The 15312-nt window shown below is 40.8% G+C and overlaps 1 protein-coding gene across 1 annotated transcript in view; it reads right to left on the bottom strand.

Moving 5' to 3' along the window:
- Nucleotides 1-15312, bottom strand: part of LOC122551373 (cytochrome P450 20A1) — a 30352-nt gene that overhangs the window by 1855 nt on the left and 13185 nt on the right. Inside the window, exons 6-11 of the mRNA XM_043693143.1 lie at nucleotides 14147-14225; nucleotides 10470-10585; nucleotides 9566-9620; nucleotides 8466-8586; nucleotides 2705-2816; nucleotides 2352-2416 (exon numbers count right to left, since the gene is read on the bottom strand). Coding sequence (XP_043549078.1) covers nucleotides 2352-2416; nucleotides 2705-2816; nucleotides 8466-8586; nucleotides 9566-9620; nucleotides 10470-10585; nucleotides 14147-14225 — 548 coding nt within the window. The remainder of the gene's footprint in view (nucleotides 1-2351; nucleotides 2417-2704; nucleotides 2817-8465; nucleotides 8587-9565; nucleotides 9621-10469; nucleotides 10586-14146; nucleotides 14226-15312) is intronic.

Raw genomic sequence — 15312 nt, 5'->3', positions numbered from 1 at the left:
TGCAAGATCAGGCGAGAACTGTCTTTGTTAAAACAGATCTCCAGACAGAATAGCTTTCAGCATGGTCACCCACTCTGCAATGTAAAACTGGTTATAGCTCAAATCCAGATTTGACTGCTCCTAAATATAATTTATTAATTGAAGGTGGAAAAGCAGATACATACTCTAACATGTGCATACACATAGCATTCTTTCATAAAACTGGAGTTGAACATGAAAGATGGCAGTGCAGTTTAGTATTGCATAAATGTATTCCACTGTATCTTCATCAGTGAAAAAACAGTGGAGGAGATGGAGGGAATTTGAAGAGGAAGTTAAGAAAAAGAACACCACATTTCAGGACAATGATAAATCTCAATGTAGAACAACAAAAAAGACATAGGTCACAAAACCAAGTTCTTTGAAAATCAGTAAGCAGGTGAATTACCAGAGTAGGCTGGATAATGGTACCCTTGTGCTCAAATGCGAGGGTCAACAAGAGATCATTAAACCCCTTGACCTTGCTCTACAATTCAGTTAGAGCATGTTTGATTTCTAGCTCATCCCTTTTATTGTTCTGTATCTTTTGATATCCTGACCCAGCAAAAATCTCTTACTGTCAATCTTGATAGTTCTAATTGTTCTGTTTTCCAGATTTCTACCAGTGCTTCCTGGTTTCATTTCTAAATAGCTGAGTTCTAATTTTACATCCCCTTGTTCATCAGCAAAGAAATTGGATTCTCTGTAACCATCCTATCAAATCCAACTCATAATTTTACCTAAGGCCAGGCATCATTCAGGACACCCCACATCGTCAAAATATCCATCTTAATGTTTGAGTCCAAAACTGAACACTATACCCAGAAGGCTTGACTCAACTGAAGCAGACCAGAACCCCCTTGGTAATCTGGCCCCCTTTATATCAAGGCTATGATTCTGTGACCTTTTCAATTACATTTTGTAGCAGTTCATGGCCTTTAAGGATTCGTGTATTTCGATCCCTAAATCTCTTTGCTCTTAGTCCCAAGTTTCTGAGCATTTTGAAAAGAATCAGATTTATCTTCCTTCGGTCCAAAATGAATATCCTCATGCTTAACAACAATGAATTCCATTTAGTAATAGCTTTGTCTGGTCCCTTAATCTAGGTCTCTTTACAACTTTCAATCTAACCTACACTACTTACTGTTCCTCCTCAATGAGCAAACATGATCAGGCAATTATCATTAATAAATATTAATAAATATGGTGAAAAGTTGTTGCTGCAGAACAAATTCTTAGGGAAGGCCACTTGTCACAACCTGCCAATGTGAATATCTCTTGTTTATTCTTTCTTCGTCTCTTATCTCCAAAACGATAGCCACTTGAGTTGGATATCTCCAATGCTGTGCACTCCAGATTTGCTAACAGCAGGAATTTTACTCTGGATCTCAACCCATGCTACCCCAGGTCTGGGAGTTTTTGATGGGGATGGTGAAAAAGGAACTTTACTATGTTTCTGATTGTGTGCTGTGTCTGCCCTGGGAGTGTTTGGTTGACAGTGTAGATGAGCTATTCACCTGGCTTGGTAGTATTTGATGGATTAGTTTACAACTGTGGGTTGCAGAACAAGCAATCGGGGTTGTGAATTCCCTTTTCCCTGAAGCAGCAATGATCGCTGCAGAAATAAACTCAAGACTGAATGAAACTCTTGCAACGGGCCACTTTGACAGAACTACATTGTGCTCTGCAGCAACACTCTAACTGGTTACTGCAAGATCTGATGGAGCCAATCTCCATATTGCTGCCGAGTTTTATTCAGCATTTACTGCTTGCCGAACACCTCCTGCCTTTCCAGAGGCCCAATTGTTGCTTCCCCTCCTGTTTATCACCTCTCCAGCTCTCTGCCTTGCATCCTGTCATCCCACTGCCCCTCTCCTCAGTCCTCATTTACAGCAAGGCTTTGTGAGAGAGAAGTGACAAATTGAAAGGGACAGTGGAAAGGAAAGGGTAAGCAGCAAGAGTGAGACAAACTATGATATCACGCAGAGAGGGAGGATTTCTCTCTTGGCTTCTGGGGATCGATTCGGGTTAAGGTAAGAACATTCAAAATGGGTTTGTGACTACCCTCTCACAACTATCACTTTTCCTGCTTTCACTCTGTAGTCACATCAATTTTAAAGCATTAAAATGAGGTCACAGCGGTCAAAAGCTTTGGAGGAATTGATGTAATGCAAGCTTTGTTCTGTTGCTAATCCATATGGTACCTGCCCTGGGACTAGCTGCTGATGACGTGGGAAGCTGTTGAATTCCCCGCTGTTACTAGCTGTCACCTTGTTTAGAACAAAGAATCACATAATAAAACATAACCTTAAAAAGTAGGAATTTGAAGATACCTGTAAGGCATGTGCCATGATGTGTCATCCTGAAGCACAACACCAAGGGCGTAAATGACCAGAGTCTGAGGAAGATAAAAAGAAAGTGTGAATAAAGAGTCAATGGATCAATTACTTCTTAAATGATTCATTTGAATGAAGTATCCACTAGTCTGCATGGATTGTGTACAAACAGACTTGATGACACTAGCTCATAAGAAAATAATCCATTTGTTAAGGGATGAGAAGAATAGTGTTGCCTGAAGTGTGCCTCAAGCTAGAGTTTGTACCTTTGACGAACAAGGAGAGATAATCAGCATATAAAAAACAAGAGGCTGCATGTGATAGCTGCAATTCCAATACTCCTGTCTTACCTCCTTTGGGATGATGTGATGGTTGACACTCCCTTCCAGCTCCTGAAGTCGCGCTGCAACAGGGGTGAGCTTCGCTGTTCGGACAGTCTCATTCAAAACCTGTTGGCAGTACCTATGGTTGGGGAGAACAAGATTATTTAATGTTCCCATCACCGCAGCGTAAATTTGGATGGGGTCTCAGGGACTGTTTTGCAGGAGGCACGTGATATTGCGTAGAAGCAACTTGTGGATCCTGAATAGAGGGACTACGGAAATTTGTCTACAGTGTATGAGCAGCAGCTGCTCACACTTTCCTGCTGCAAGCCTGAGTCATTAGCACGCAGCACCAAATGAAAAATGAAGACTTGTTTTGATATAGCTGCTTTCGTTATGTTTCATAGGCAATTAAATACTCTTTAAGATTAGTCACTGTTATAAAGAAGGAAACATAGCAGCCAATTTACACACAGCAAGATGCCACAAGCCACAATATGGGGGTGAACCGATCACCAATTCTTTGTGTCTTGTGTTATGGACCAGGCCAGGTCCCCTCAAAACATTTCCAGAAAGAGACCCAGTCCCTAACTTTGCTAGTTGTTTTAAGCAGGTGTAAAATGGATATTGCAGGAGAGACGCCACTGGTCAAACCACACAGTTTTAAACAAAACAGGATTTATTTATAAGATTACCGAATGGAACGCAAACAAAAGAGAACAGAATACTCAATGACTTAACCTATCCGAAACCCAACAGGTCATCCCAACTTAATGATGCTGTTCCAAATACTTAGACAAATCCCCATAAACACCCCTTGGCACAAAAGGTAAAATCAAACACAGGGTCTTACAGGAGAGAAATCAGATAGAGTCAGCCTGGGCCTGCTTCTTCGGGTCCAACAGCTTTTCAGCTGACTACTTTCAATGAATAGCCAGACTGCCAAAAACCAACTCAAACCAGAGAAAAGCTGAGCTGGGAGAACCAGCCACTCCCCTTTCATTGTAAAAGTGTTTTTTTAAAACTTAAAAGCCTTTTGCATGAGGCAGTATCTGTTAGCTATCATCAAATTGGCCCCAAAACCTTTCAAACCCAGATTTTTCGGAGTCTGTATCTTTTACAACCTATTGAAAAAAAACACCAAGGACACCAATACCTTGTTAAAGGAGCAGCAGCATCAGACCTCCTCCTTTAAAACAAAATGAACCATCGATATCCAAAGATGGCTTCATTTTAAAATCCCTTAATCTTAAAACTGTTAGTACTCTACAACACACATATATAGCACAGAGACAATAATCAGGCAAACATGCGCTACTACATTTTGTTTTGGTCTGTTTTACTCCTGCCACCAAACACCTCCATTTCCCACTCAAATCTTGACAATGCATTGGCAATCACGTTTTCTCATCCTGCCACATGCACAATTTTCAAATTGAATGGCTGTAACAAGTTCCATCTAAACAGTCTGGCATTTTTGCTCTTAAATTTCTCAACATACCTCAATGGGTTATGATCGGTGTACAGTATATGATTATATGGTAACATAAACATTGAAATGTTGTAAAGTCAACAACAAGCTCAAAGTCTCCTTCTCAACTGTCAAATAGTTCTGATGAACTTCAATTTCCTGAAGAAATATCCAATAGATCTTTCTATCTTCTCGTCAACTTCCTGTAACAGCACAGCACCAACATCCACATCAATTGCATCGATAGCCACCCCTTGAATGGCTTTGCATAATTAGGTGTGGCTAATACTGGGGCAGTCTTCAGGCTGTCAAACACCTTCTGACAGTCCGCTTTCCACTGAAACTTCTTGCCCTCCTTTAGCAAATCAGTGAGTGGAACAGCCACACTGCTAAAATTTGGTACAAAATTTGATAAAATCCACTCAATCCCAGAAACGATAGTGCTGCTCTTTTAGTCGATGGTATGGGAAACTCCCTAATTACTTTTGTTTTTGCCATCTGTCCACGTCCAATAACATGGTCCAGGAAGGTGACTTGGGCTTTGGCAAATTTACTTTCAGCCAGGTTTATCACTAAGCCTGCCTTCCGAAGTTGTTTGAGCAAGTCCAATAAATGCTGTAAATGTTCCTTCCATGAGTGACTAAAATTCACTATAAACTACACAGTTGGGTAATCTCTACAATCCTTTCAGCTATGCTATTGCATAATGGGACAGCCATTGGAAATCTAGTGGACACATCCATTATTATTAACAAATACGGATTCCCAACTTTTGTCTTAGGTAGGGGTCCTACGCAATAAATTAATACTCTTGTAAAAGGTTCCTCAAATGAAGGAATAGGTATTATAAGTGCGGGTTTTATCACTGCCTGTGGCTTTCCAATTACCTGACATGCCTGGCAAAATTCAGCAACATCCTTCCCATTTTCTCATTAAGACTTCACTTTTAAGATAACAACATGCAGGGATGCATTCGGATTCTTTGTCTGTGTATGCCTTTTGATACAATTTTTCATCTTTCTGCTATAACTCAGTTAATTTATCTGAGCTACAGATGTCTGCTGTGTCACCTATCTGTTCCTAGCTTGTTTCAATCATCTGATCAAACAGGGTCTTTGCTAATTCCATTTCAACTTTCTGATTTGTACTCTTTGATCATCTAGTGACTTTGTGACCTTATTACCACACAGTCAGGAAAAGTCCCAGGATATGTGTCCTGTAACAGTTCAGTTGCCTGAGTTTCCGCTGGATTTTCAACTACAGCAGGCAGCACTCCTACCTGTGAACCAGCTAAGTCATTAGTAAGGACAAATTGTATTCCCGGAGCGGAGAGTTTGCCCAGTACTCCCAGCACAACTTGTCCACTCTTCACTGGACACTTTAACCACACTTTACATAATTGAGCGCCTCTTGTCTCACTGTGAATTCCCATTACTAGCATTTTTTCTGGCAATAGTCCTTCAGAGGTACATATCTTCTCATCTTCCAACATCCCAGATAGAGAGGATCCTGAATCCCTTAATATTGTAACTTCTTTATCTGCTGCTCCTGGCCTATGCCAGTAAACTTTACCTTTGGAGGTATGTGGTTTAAGAAGATTTGGCACTTCCTCCTTAACCAAGCTCCGGCCAGCTTGGACATTCTGGTGCAGTTTTCTAGCTTCCGCCATGCTTTCCATTATCACACCAACAAAAATCACTGGCGTATCCTGTTTTCCTATATCTGGCTTCCCAGTGCTTTTCCTAATCCACCAACACTGTGATTTCATTACCTTATTGTAGTGAAAACAACTTCTCTTTCCTCTCAAGGATTTCCACACCCTGTGATAAGTTAATCTTACGATCTTCACTGAGATCTACCTTTCCCTTTCCACGCGAAGACTTCTCTTTTCCCCAGTTTCTATCCTTCAGATAGGAATTGATTTTGGAATCCAACCTTTGATTTATGGACCAACTCATAATCATCAGGCATTTCCACTGCTAATTTTGCCGTTTTAACTCTCTACTTTTCCATATGTGTTCTCACTACTTCAGGAAGTGAATTTTTGAACTCAAGTCTAAGTGTCAATTTTTCCTAAAATTCAAAGTCCCTCTCCTTCATTTCTTTCCTCTGCTCTTGATGGTAATTCCTTGAATTTTGCCTCTAACTCAAGCTGCTTCATTTTCAAATGAATTTTAGCCATCTCTAAAGATTCTGATGGTGTTTCCAGCAAATTTAAATGCACAGCTATTGCTGTAATTATATCTCCTTTCCTCACTCAAAGAGGAAGCTCCAACTCCTGCTTCTCTGATAATTCCAGCAGCTTGGCTTTAATCACCTTTTGCAAAACTCACCAAGTCACTTCTTCCACCCCAAGAAAACTCTTGGTGACTGTAAGAGCCATTGTTATCCTAAGCATGGTTTAAACCAACTAAATTCAACACCCAGAACAAAAGACACTAACACCTTCCACTTGCTGGCTTCAAGTCTAACAACCCTAATCCCAATTTGGAACTGTAGAACAAATCCCGCAAACAGCCCCAATCTGTTAATAGGCCAGGCCAGATCCCCTCAAAACATTTCAGGAAAGTGGTCCAGTCCCTAACTTTACTAGTTGTTTTAAACAGGTGTCAACTGGATATTGCAGGAGAGATGCCACTGATCAAACCACATAGTTTCAAACAAAACAGAGTTTATTTACAAGACTACCGAATGGAACACAAACAAAAGAGAACAGAATACTGAATAACCTAACCTATCCGAAAATCCAACAGATCATCCCAACTTCATGATTCTGGTCCAAATACTTAGAACAATTGGATGTAGGTTTGCTCACTGAGCTTGAAGATTCATTTCCAGATATTTCGTCACCCTACTAGGTAACATCTTCAGTGGGCCTCAGGAGAAGCATTGCTGAAAATTCCTGCTTTCTATTTATAGGTTTGGGTTGGTGATGTTATTTCCTGTTCCTTTTCTCAGGGGATGGGGTCTAACTCAATGTGTTTGTTGATAGAGTTCCGGTTGGAATGCCATGCGTGTCTTTGTTTGGCTTGTCCGAGGATGGATGTGCTGTCCCAGTCAAAGTGGTGTCCTTCCTCATCCGTACGTAAGGATACTAGTGAGAGAGGGTCATGTCTTTTTCTGGCTAGCTGGTGTTCATGTATCCTGGTGGCTAGTTTTTTTTGGACAAACAGGCAGAAAACAAGTTGTTTGAAGTTGTTTTTAACTATTATTCATTTGTGATTCATGGGCATCGCTGACTAGCATTTATTATCTGTCCTTAGCTGCCCTTGAGAAGGTGGCAGTGAGCTGCCTTCTTGAATCATTGCAGTCCATGTACTGTAGATTGACATACAGGGGAACTTGCAGTCGATGGTGCTCCCATGCATCTGCTGCCCTTGGCCTTCTAGATGGTTGTGGTCCTAGGTTTAGCAGGTGAGTTACTCTCCACAGTATTCCTAGCCTGAGACCTGAATTTGTAGCCACTGTGTTTATATGGTGAGTCCAGTTGAGTTTCTGTCAATGGTAACACAAGCATTTCAATAGTGGGGTTGCAGTGATGACAATGGGTGGTGGTCAGATCATCGCTTATTGGAGATAGTCATTACCTGGCATTTGCTTGGTGCAAATGTTACTTGCCATTTGTCAGCCAAAGCCTGGATATTGTCCAGATCTTGTTGCATTTGAACATAGGCTGCTTCAGTATCCGAAGTGTCGTGAACATTGTGAATCATCAGCAAACATCCCCACTTCTGACATTATGAGGGAGGGAAGGTCATTGATAAAACAACTAAAGATGATTGGGCCTAGGACACTATCTTGAGGGGCTCCTACAGAAATGTCCTGAAGCTGAGATGACTGACCTCTAACAACCACAATCAACTTCCTACGTGCCACATAAGACTCCAACTAGCAAAGATACACACTGATTCTGGTTTTGCTATAGCTCCTTAACGCCTCACTCAGTCAAGTGCAGTTTTGATGTCAAGGGCTGTCCCTCTCACCTCACCTCACAAATTGAGCTCTTTTATCTATGTTTGAACCAAAGCTGTAGTGAAGTCAAAACTTGAATGACCCTGCGTATGCATAAAGAGGTCCTCCGCACCCACAATGCACCCCAAGTTCTGTTCAACTTTCTCAACACAGATGAGAGACTGAGTCAGGAAGTTTCTTAGTCTGTTTAGACTGATATTAAACTCGGCAGTATCTTTATCTCCAACTGGGCTCCAGGTTCAGGAACATGTCCCCATTACTTAAGATTTCCCACAATTATTAACATTTGTCTCTTCACAGCTGGTATATCACCTGAACCAGGCAACTGCAAAAATGATCCCTCACCTCAGTTCTTGCAGCTTATCAAAAGTGAGCGGGCTCCTTCCCAGAACCTTGGTTACCTCTTGGTAAAGTTTTTCCTGCACTGAACTTGACGTGGTCAAAAAGTACGTGGACCAAATGCACACTGGAAAAGAGAAATCATGATCAAATGTGATTATCTCAGATAGTGTTTATTTGCACAGCATTGGGGCTGAGAGAGGCTACCTGAGAAGTACACTGCTGAGATAGGACACCTACAGACACATGGCAGAAAGAGGGTAGCACTGTAGAACAGGGCTGGGAGAGGATAGCTACACAGCACTAAGGGGGCTGAGTGGTTATATGGACAGGCCTCAACTCCACAACTCTCTGTCTAAATGTTTTCATCTTTGAGACATACTTTGAATCCAATCTTTATATCCAGCTCTGGACACGTCTTTTGTTGTCTTCTTACATTGCTGTGTCAACCTTTGACCAACATATGATGATGCACGTAGTCAGATTGCAAGTGAACATCATGTGGGCAGTGTGTCAAAAATGAGAGAGAGAGAGTGTGTGTGTGTGTGTGTTTTTCTGTCTGTCTGTGAGGAGGGTGGGGGGTGTTAGAGAGAAGGAAAGGAAGTTGGGAGGGAAAACGGAGGAGCTTGGGGAAAGACAAGGAGGAAAGCACAGTTGGATCAGCTGATTGGATGGAGAAGGTACAGGAGTTCCAGGAATGGAGAAATGGAAGGAGGAGCTTAGAGTATGGGGAGGATTACAGCAGGTAGTTGGGACAGGGTTATGGAAACGAGTTCAGGAGCCAAGGTGAAATGGGGAAGCCAGGTGAAAAGAGGAGCTGAGTCAGGGAGGGTACAGAGTATCCTGTATAATGCAAACCAGAATTACTCAGGCTCCAATGCTAAGTAACAGTTTCCTCTAAGGGAGGGAGCATCATCAAGACTGACGGAGGGTAAAATATTACTGGGCTTATCTATGAGAGACGTTGTGGTATTACTTCATGTGAAGTACTTTGGAATAGTTACTACAATATTGGTGCTATATATGCAAATTGTGATTTTCCTACTTGCAAGTGGGGTCAGGTAAAATTGAATTTCACTGCTGTGTTTAGATGAAACTGTACTTACGATTTGCTGTGATCACACTTCCAGCCAGTGAAAAGATCATACTGTCCTCCAGAACCTGGCAAAATAATTAAAAGATCACACTAGAATTGTCACACAGAAACAAGGCTTGAGCTCGTAGAATTGACTCCACTGGTTCAGGAGCTGGGTGCAGCAACTAACAGAAAGTAGGCGGCACAGACAGCTAGTGGTGGTAGAACAGAAGTCTAAGGCTCTGCTGGTATGTCAATTTCTTCTGGATCACTCGGGAGATAAGCTTGAAATTTAGGCTGCAATGAAAATCACAGGATGCACGTCTGTGCCCATTACTTGCCCCACCAAAGGGAACGGACATTCAATGCTCCATACAACAAACAAACAATTGCAACAATGCACCATGTCAGTCATGGTATAACAACAACCACCTGTACCTTAAACGTCGTATGACATCTCAATATACATCATACATACTAACTTATCAAAGTTTAATATTAACCTCAAAAGTAGTTAATGGGACTGGTGACCAAAACCTTGATCATAGAGGCAGATCTTAAGAAAAATCTTAAAGGAGGAAAAAGAGGTAGACAAGTCAGACAACTCCAGCAACACCCTTTGAAGGAGCTGTCAGCCAATGGTGCGATTACAACTGGAGATGAGCAAGAGGCCAGAATCAGAGCAACACAATATCTCAGCTATAGGAGTGGGGAAAGTTACAGATAGAGAGGGATGAAGCCATGGAAGGATTCAAATACGAGGATGAGGGAAATCCTGGCCATAATTCTACATAAATCCTGCACTGCACCGCCCTCCTCCCCCTCAACACACACGCGACCAGCTGGAATAGCACAATCACAGGCTGCTGAGTTATATATACATTTACAGCCTAATCAGTTAGTCATACAATCTCAGTCTGCCCAGCCACCTGTACCTGCTTCTCAATGAGGTCACCCTGCAGCAAGGAGTCCATGAACACTTCGTGATTGTTGCTTTGTCCTTTGCGCTCTCTTGCCACTTTCTTCAGTGCAGCTTCCATTTCTCCCAGGGCTAGGACAGAAGAGTTTGAAAATAATTTGAAGGCATCCAAATCTGAACAGAAAACTTAGTCAACTTCTAATTTCAAGGTGCTGAATGAAAGTTAAATTAGAATGTAAGGAAAAGACGAGGAGGCAAAAGTTCATGAACTTACCTTCCATGCTAATATTGCCAATCTCTGTGGAGATCAAAGCCACCCATGATTATCAGTGTATCTTTCACATAAGTTGCCATTATTATCTCCTATACTCCATCCTGAGTTGTTACTGATAAGGAATCTATAATCTACTCCAAATGAGTTCTCCTTAACTTTTTCTTATCTCTACCTAAATGTATTCTACCTCCTGATATTTAGAACTAAGATCAAAGAGTCATAGTGATAGAGCATAGAAACAGACCCTTTGGTCTAACCATTCCACACTGACCATGTTCCCAAACTAAACTTGTCCGACCTGCCTGCGTTTGGTCCATATCTCTCCAAATCTTTCTTATTCATGGACTTATCCTTCTTTTAACGTATTAGTGCCATCCTTAATTAGCAGAGCAACTCTTTCACCATGTTCTAGCTTCCTGTTCTCCATACTGCTGTGAAATAGAAGTTGCACTATCATATGGCTGAAATACCAAAGGAATTTTGCAACTTGGAAAGATCAAGTGGTATGGTTCTGAAGAAGGGTCACTGGACCCAAAACATTAACTTCTATTTGTTTCCCTGCAGATACTGCCAGATCTGCTGAGATTTCCAGCAATTTCTGGTTTTGTTTCAAATTTCCAGATTCTGGTTTCTCATCAAATTGTCTTTTAAAGTGCTTTCCTGCAACAGTGACTACAATCATTGTGAATCATTTTAGTATATCTTGAGATCATGAAAGATAACATCTAAATCCAAGTTATTTCACTTAATCCATTTAAAATTACATGTCACGCTGCTGCCTTCAGTGTTTCTGTACTCCAGATCAAGTTTCCTTTATTTTGTAGCTGGTTCTCCAAAGATTGATATTTAGTCAAGGGAATTTAAGAGACTGACACCTGAAACAAATTGATTATGCTGAATCCTTTGTCTCCTGAAAACAGAAGATGGAAAGTGGATGTGGAACGAGTGTTTGAAGTTATGAAAGTATTACAGAATGCTTTATATTATTGCTTGGATGACTTAGATTTTGAAGAATTGTGAAAAATGGACCTACTTCAAACTCTGTGGACAGACTAAAAGTGGTTTCTTTTAAGAGGTAACTGAAAGCTCACTCCAGACAGTAGCAATTCATTTAATAAGGTTTCCTATAAATCACGTGACTGCTAGTTTTGCTATAGGTCTTCTGGGATTGTGACTGGATTGGAGAGATTCTGCGAATATCCGGTTGAATTAGAGGAGAGCCTACTATGAACAAGCTGACTTGAGAGAGAACCTATTAACAACAAGTTGCTAAGAATAAGCTAACCAGCTGAATGTTCTCATCTTTGAAAAGAAAACTCTCTTGTTGAGTTCAAGCTTAACCCTTTTGTTTTGAAAGAGTAGTTGAAGAAACATCCGAAGGCAGATTTCCTGGACGAGTTGATCAACAAAGAGATCTTAGAGTGCCGGTTCATAGTTCCTCAAAAGTGGAGTCGCAGGTAGATAGGCTAGTGAAGAAGGCATTTGGTATGCTTTCCTTTATTGGTCAGAGCATACATCATAGAGCATAGGAGTTGGGAGGTCATGTTGTGGTTATACAGGACATTGGTTAGGCCACTTTTGGATTATTGCGTGCAATTTTGGTCTCCCTCCTGTGCCTCTGTGCTTAAAGGTTTGTGAATCTTTGGAATTTTCTACCACAGAGCTGTGAATGTTCATTCATTGAGTATATTCAGATGTTGTGAAACTTCAAAGGGTTCAGAAAAGATTTACAAGGATGTTGCCAGTATTGGAAGATTTGAGCGAAAGGGAGAGGCTAAATAAGCTGGGGCTGATTTCCCTGGAGCAACGGATGCTGGAGGTGTGCCCTTATAGAGGTTTATAAAATCATGAGATGCATGGATAGAGTAAACAGACATGGTCTTTTCCATGGGATAGGGGAATCCAGAATTAGAGAGCATAGGTTTAGGATGAGAGGGGCAAGATTCAAAAGGGACCTAAGAGGCAACCTTTTCACACAGAGGTGCATGTATGGAATGAGTTGCCAGAGGAAATGATGGAGGCTGGTACAATTATAATGTTTAAAAGGCATGGGTATATGAATAGGAAGGGTTTAGCGGGATATGGGCCAAGTGCTGGCAAATGGGACTAGATTAATTTAGGATATCTTGACAGCATGGATGAGTTGGATAGAAGGGCCTCTTTCCATGCTGTACATCTCTATGACTCTATTTCAGAGACAACTGCGTATGATTAGTGACTTATCCAAAGGTGCCAGAATACCTCAAACAGATTCTGGACTATTCTACACTTTATCCTTTTGCCTTCAAGAAAACCTATTAGCCAATGTGGTTTTTTTTTCAGAAAGCCAATCTTTTTAGATAATAATTGTATCTTTAGTGAATAGCATTTCTTGTTTTCATAAGAAACTTCGTCGATTGATCTTATTGGTCAACACCTGATGTAGACAAGGTATTTAATTAATCTTCATGGTAACTGGAAAGGTAATTTTACATTTTAAACAAAATAAAGTAGTGCGACTGAAGTGACGGTATACTTCTCCAGTCTCAGTCATAAAATAATTTGAAGAAATTGGACATGAGTAAACAATCCTGCTGTGTACTGAAGCATAAGAAACCTGGGTTTCCTCATATAATACAAATGACAGAGAGTTAGCATGAGGGTACAGCTGGCAATTAGAAAATAAATGGTTCATTTGCCTTTTAATCCAAAGTGATTGGAGCTCAAAATAAAGAGGACTGACTGCAGCTGCACATGGTCTTGGTGAGACCACAACTGCAGTACAGTGTCGCCTGGTCTACTTACCTAAGCAACAAAATGCCTGCCCAGGAGGGACTGCAACAAAGATTCACTACACTGATTTTCAGAATGACAGGATTGTTCAAATTATGACAGATTGAGTGATATAGGCCCAGACCTTCTTTAAAGGTTAGAAAACTAAAAGATGATCAAATGAAAATGTAAACTTCTTAAGAGACTTGATGGTGTTTTTTTTCCAGATCATTCCTCGTATGGGGTTAGCATGGGGAAGGTCTGCATTTATTCTCACTCCCTACTGAGTTAATGATGAGTTACTTTGTTAACTACTGGGTGGCTTGCTGCTGGTCCAATTCAGAGTTAAGATTCAACCGCACAACTATGATTTGGAGTCACTAAGGCCAGGTGGTAAGGATGGCAGATCTCCTTCCCTAAAGAACTTGAGGAATTAGATGGGTTTTTACCACAACCAATAGTTTCATTCCAGATTTATTTAATTAACATAATCTATATTCCTCCAGGAAGAGTATATGCACACGCACGCACACAACCACATCCCTGCACATGCCAGCAATTAAAGGTGGGATTTGGAGTTAGAAGTGCTCTGTTTAAGTTTCTTTGATCACTTATACAACTTCCCATTAAAAAACCAGTACCACCAGCATAAACCAATGCTAAATTACCCTCTTCGTAATGCTGTTTTCTGGATGAGCTTTTATCAAGAGATCCATCCAAAAATCCTTTTCCAATCTCTGACCAAATCTGAAAACAAATACAAATGATCTCAGAATACAAGAAAAATTTGTACTAATCCCATGTTTCCATGGAAATTGCACATATTTCAGATACTGTCACACATCTCTGATTACTAAGATTCTTAGGGGACTTGACAGAGTTGATGAGGAGAGGTTGTTTCCCTTTGTGGGACAGTCTAGATCCAGAGGGCATAATCTCAGAGTAAGGGGTTATTCATTTCAGACAGATGAGGGGAAATTTCTTGAATTTAGGGAATTATGTGCCGCTTGAGATGTAGAGTTTGAGTCAGTAAGCATACTCAAGACAGAGATTTTTAACCAGTGGGAGAAGGAATTAAGGGTTATGAGGAAAATGAAGGTTAAGTGAAGTTGGGAATTATCATTGAATGGATGAGCAGTCTCAATGTGTTGTATAGCCTATTACCGAGGGTACTGGCATACATTTCACATTATACTGAGGGCCTGGTACACTTTTCAAGAATGACCAGGAAACTGGTTCACTTCTGAAGCATACCAGGGAGGATGGCACACACCTCCAAATATTAGCAAATACCAGTGTTCCTTGTATGTTGATTTAATCGGGAAGTTATGGAAATTGTAACTATATTGGCAGAGGATTCCTGTGATTGCACCAAGTCCCTGGAATGTATTGTTATCTTTATAGTAGGCCTTCGTAGTGTGTCAACATCGTAGTGTGGAGCACATGAACACTTAGAAAGAATCCCTGGATTGTGTCAATATTTGCTAACACTTCCTGGAATGTGTCATTTACAAAGGTTCTGTGCAAATGTACAAAAACCCCTACATTAAAGTGAGGGAATCTCCCCTAAAAAGATGCTTGGAAATAGATATCTCTGCCTTCTTCCACATCACTACAATGATCTCAATGACTAGCTTGACTTAACTAGACTCTTAATTCATTTAAACTGGAGTATTAGGGCTTCAAACCAGGATAGATTTAAGAGTAAATCTCAGCAAAGTCTGCTGAACATCATCACATTGTATACAAACCAGTGTACACAAGTGTACAAACCAGCAATGTTCCTCGTCTGTTTGGGTCAGATCCATACCCACTGAGATATCAAGGAAAAGGC

This window comes from Chiloscyllium plagiosum, chromosome 7 (genome assembly GCF_004010195.1).
Source record: "Chiloscyllium plagiosum isolate BGI_BamShark_2017 chromosome 7, ASM401019v2, whole genome shotgun sequence".
In the NCBI taxonomy this organism is placed as follows: Eukaryota; Metazoa; Chordata; class Chondrichthyes; order Orectolobiformes; family Hemiscylliidae; genus Chiloscyllium; species Chiloscyllium plagiosum.
This window is presented reverse-complemented; position numbering and strand designations above follow the sequence as displayed.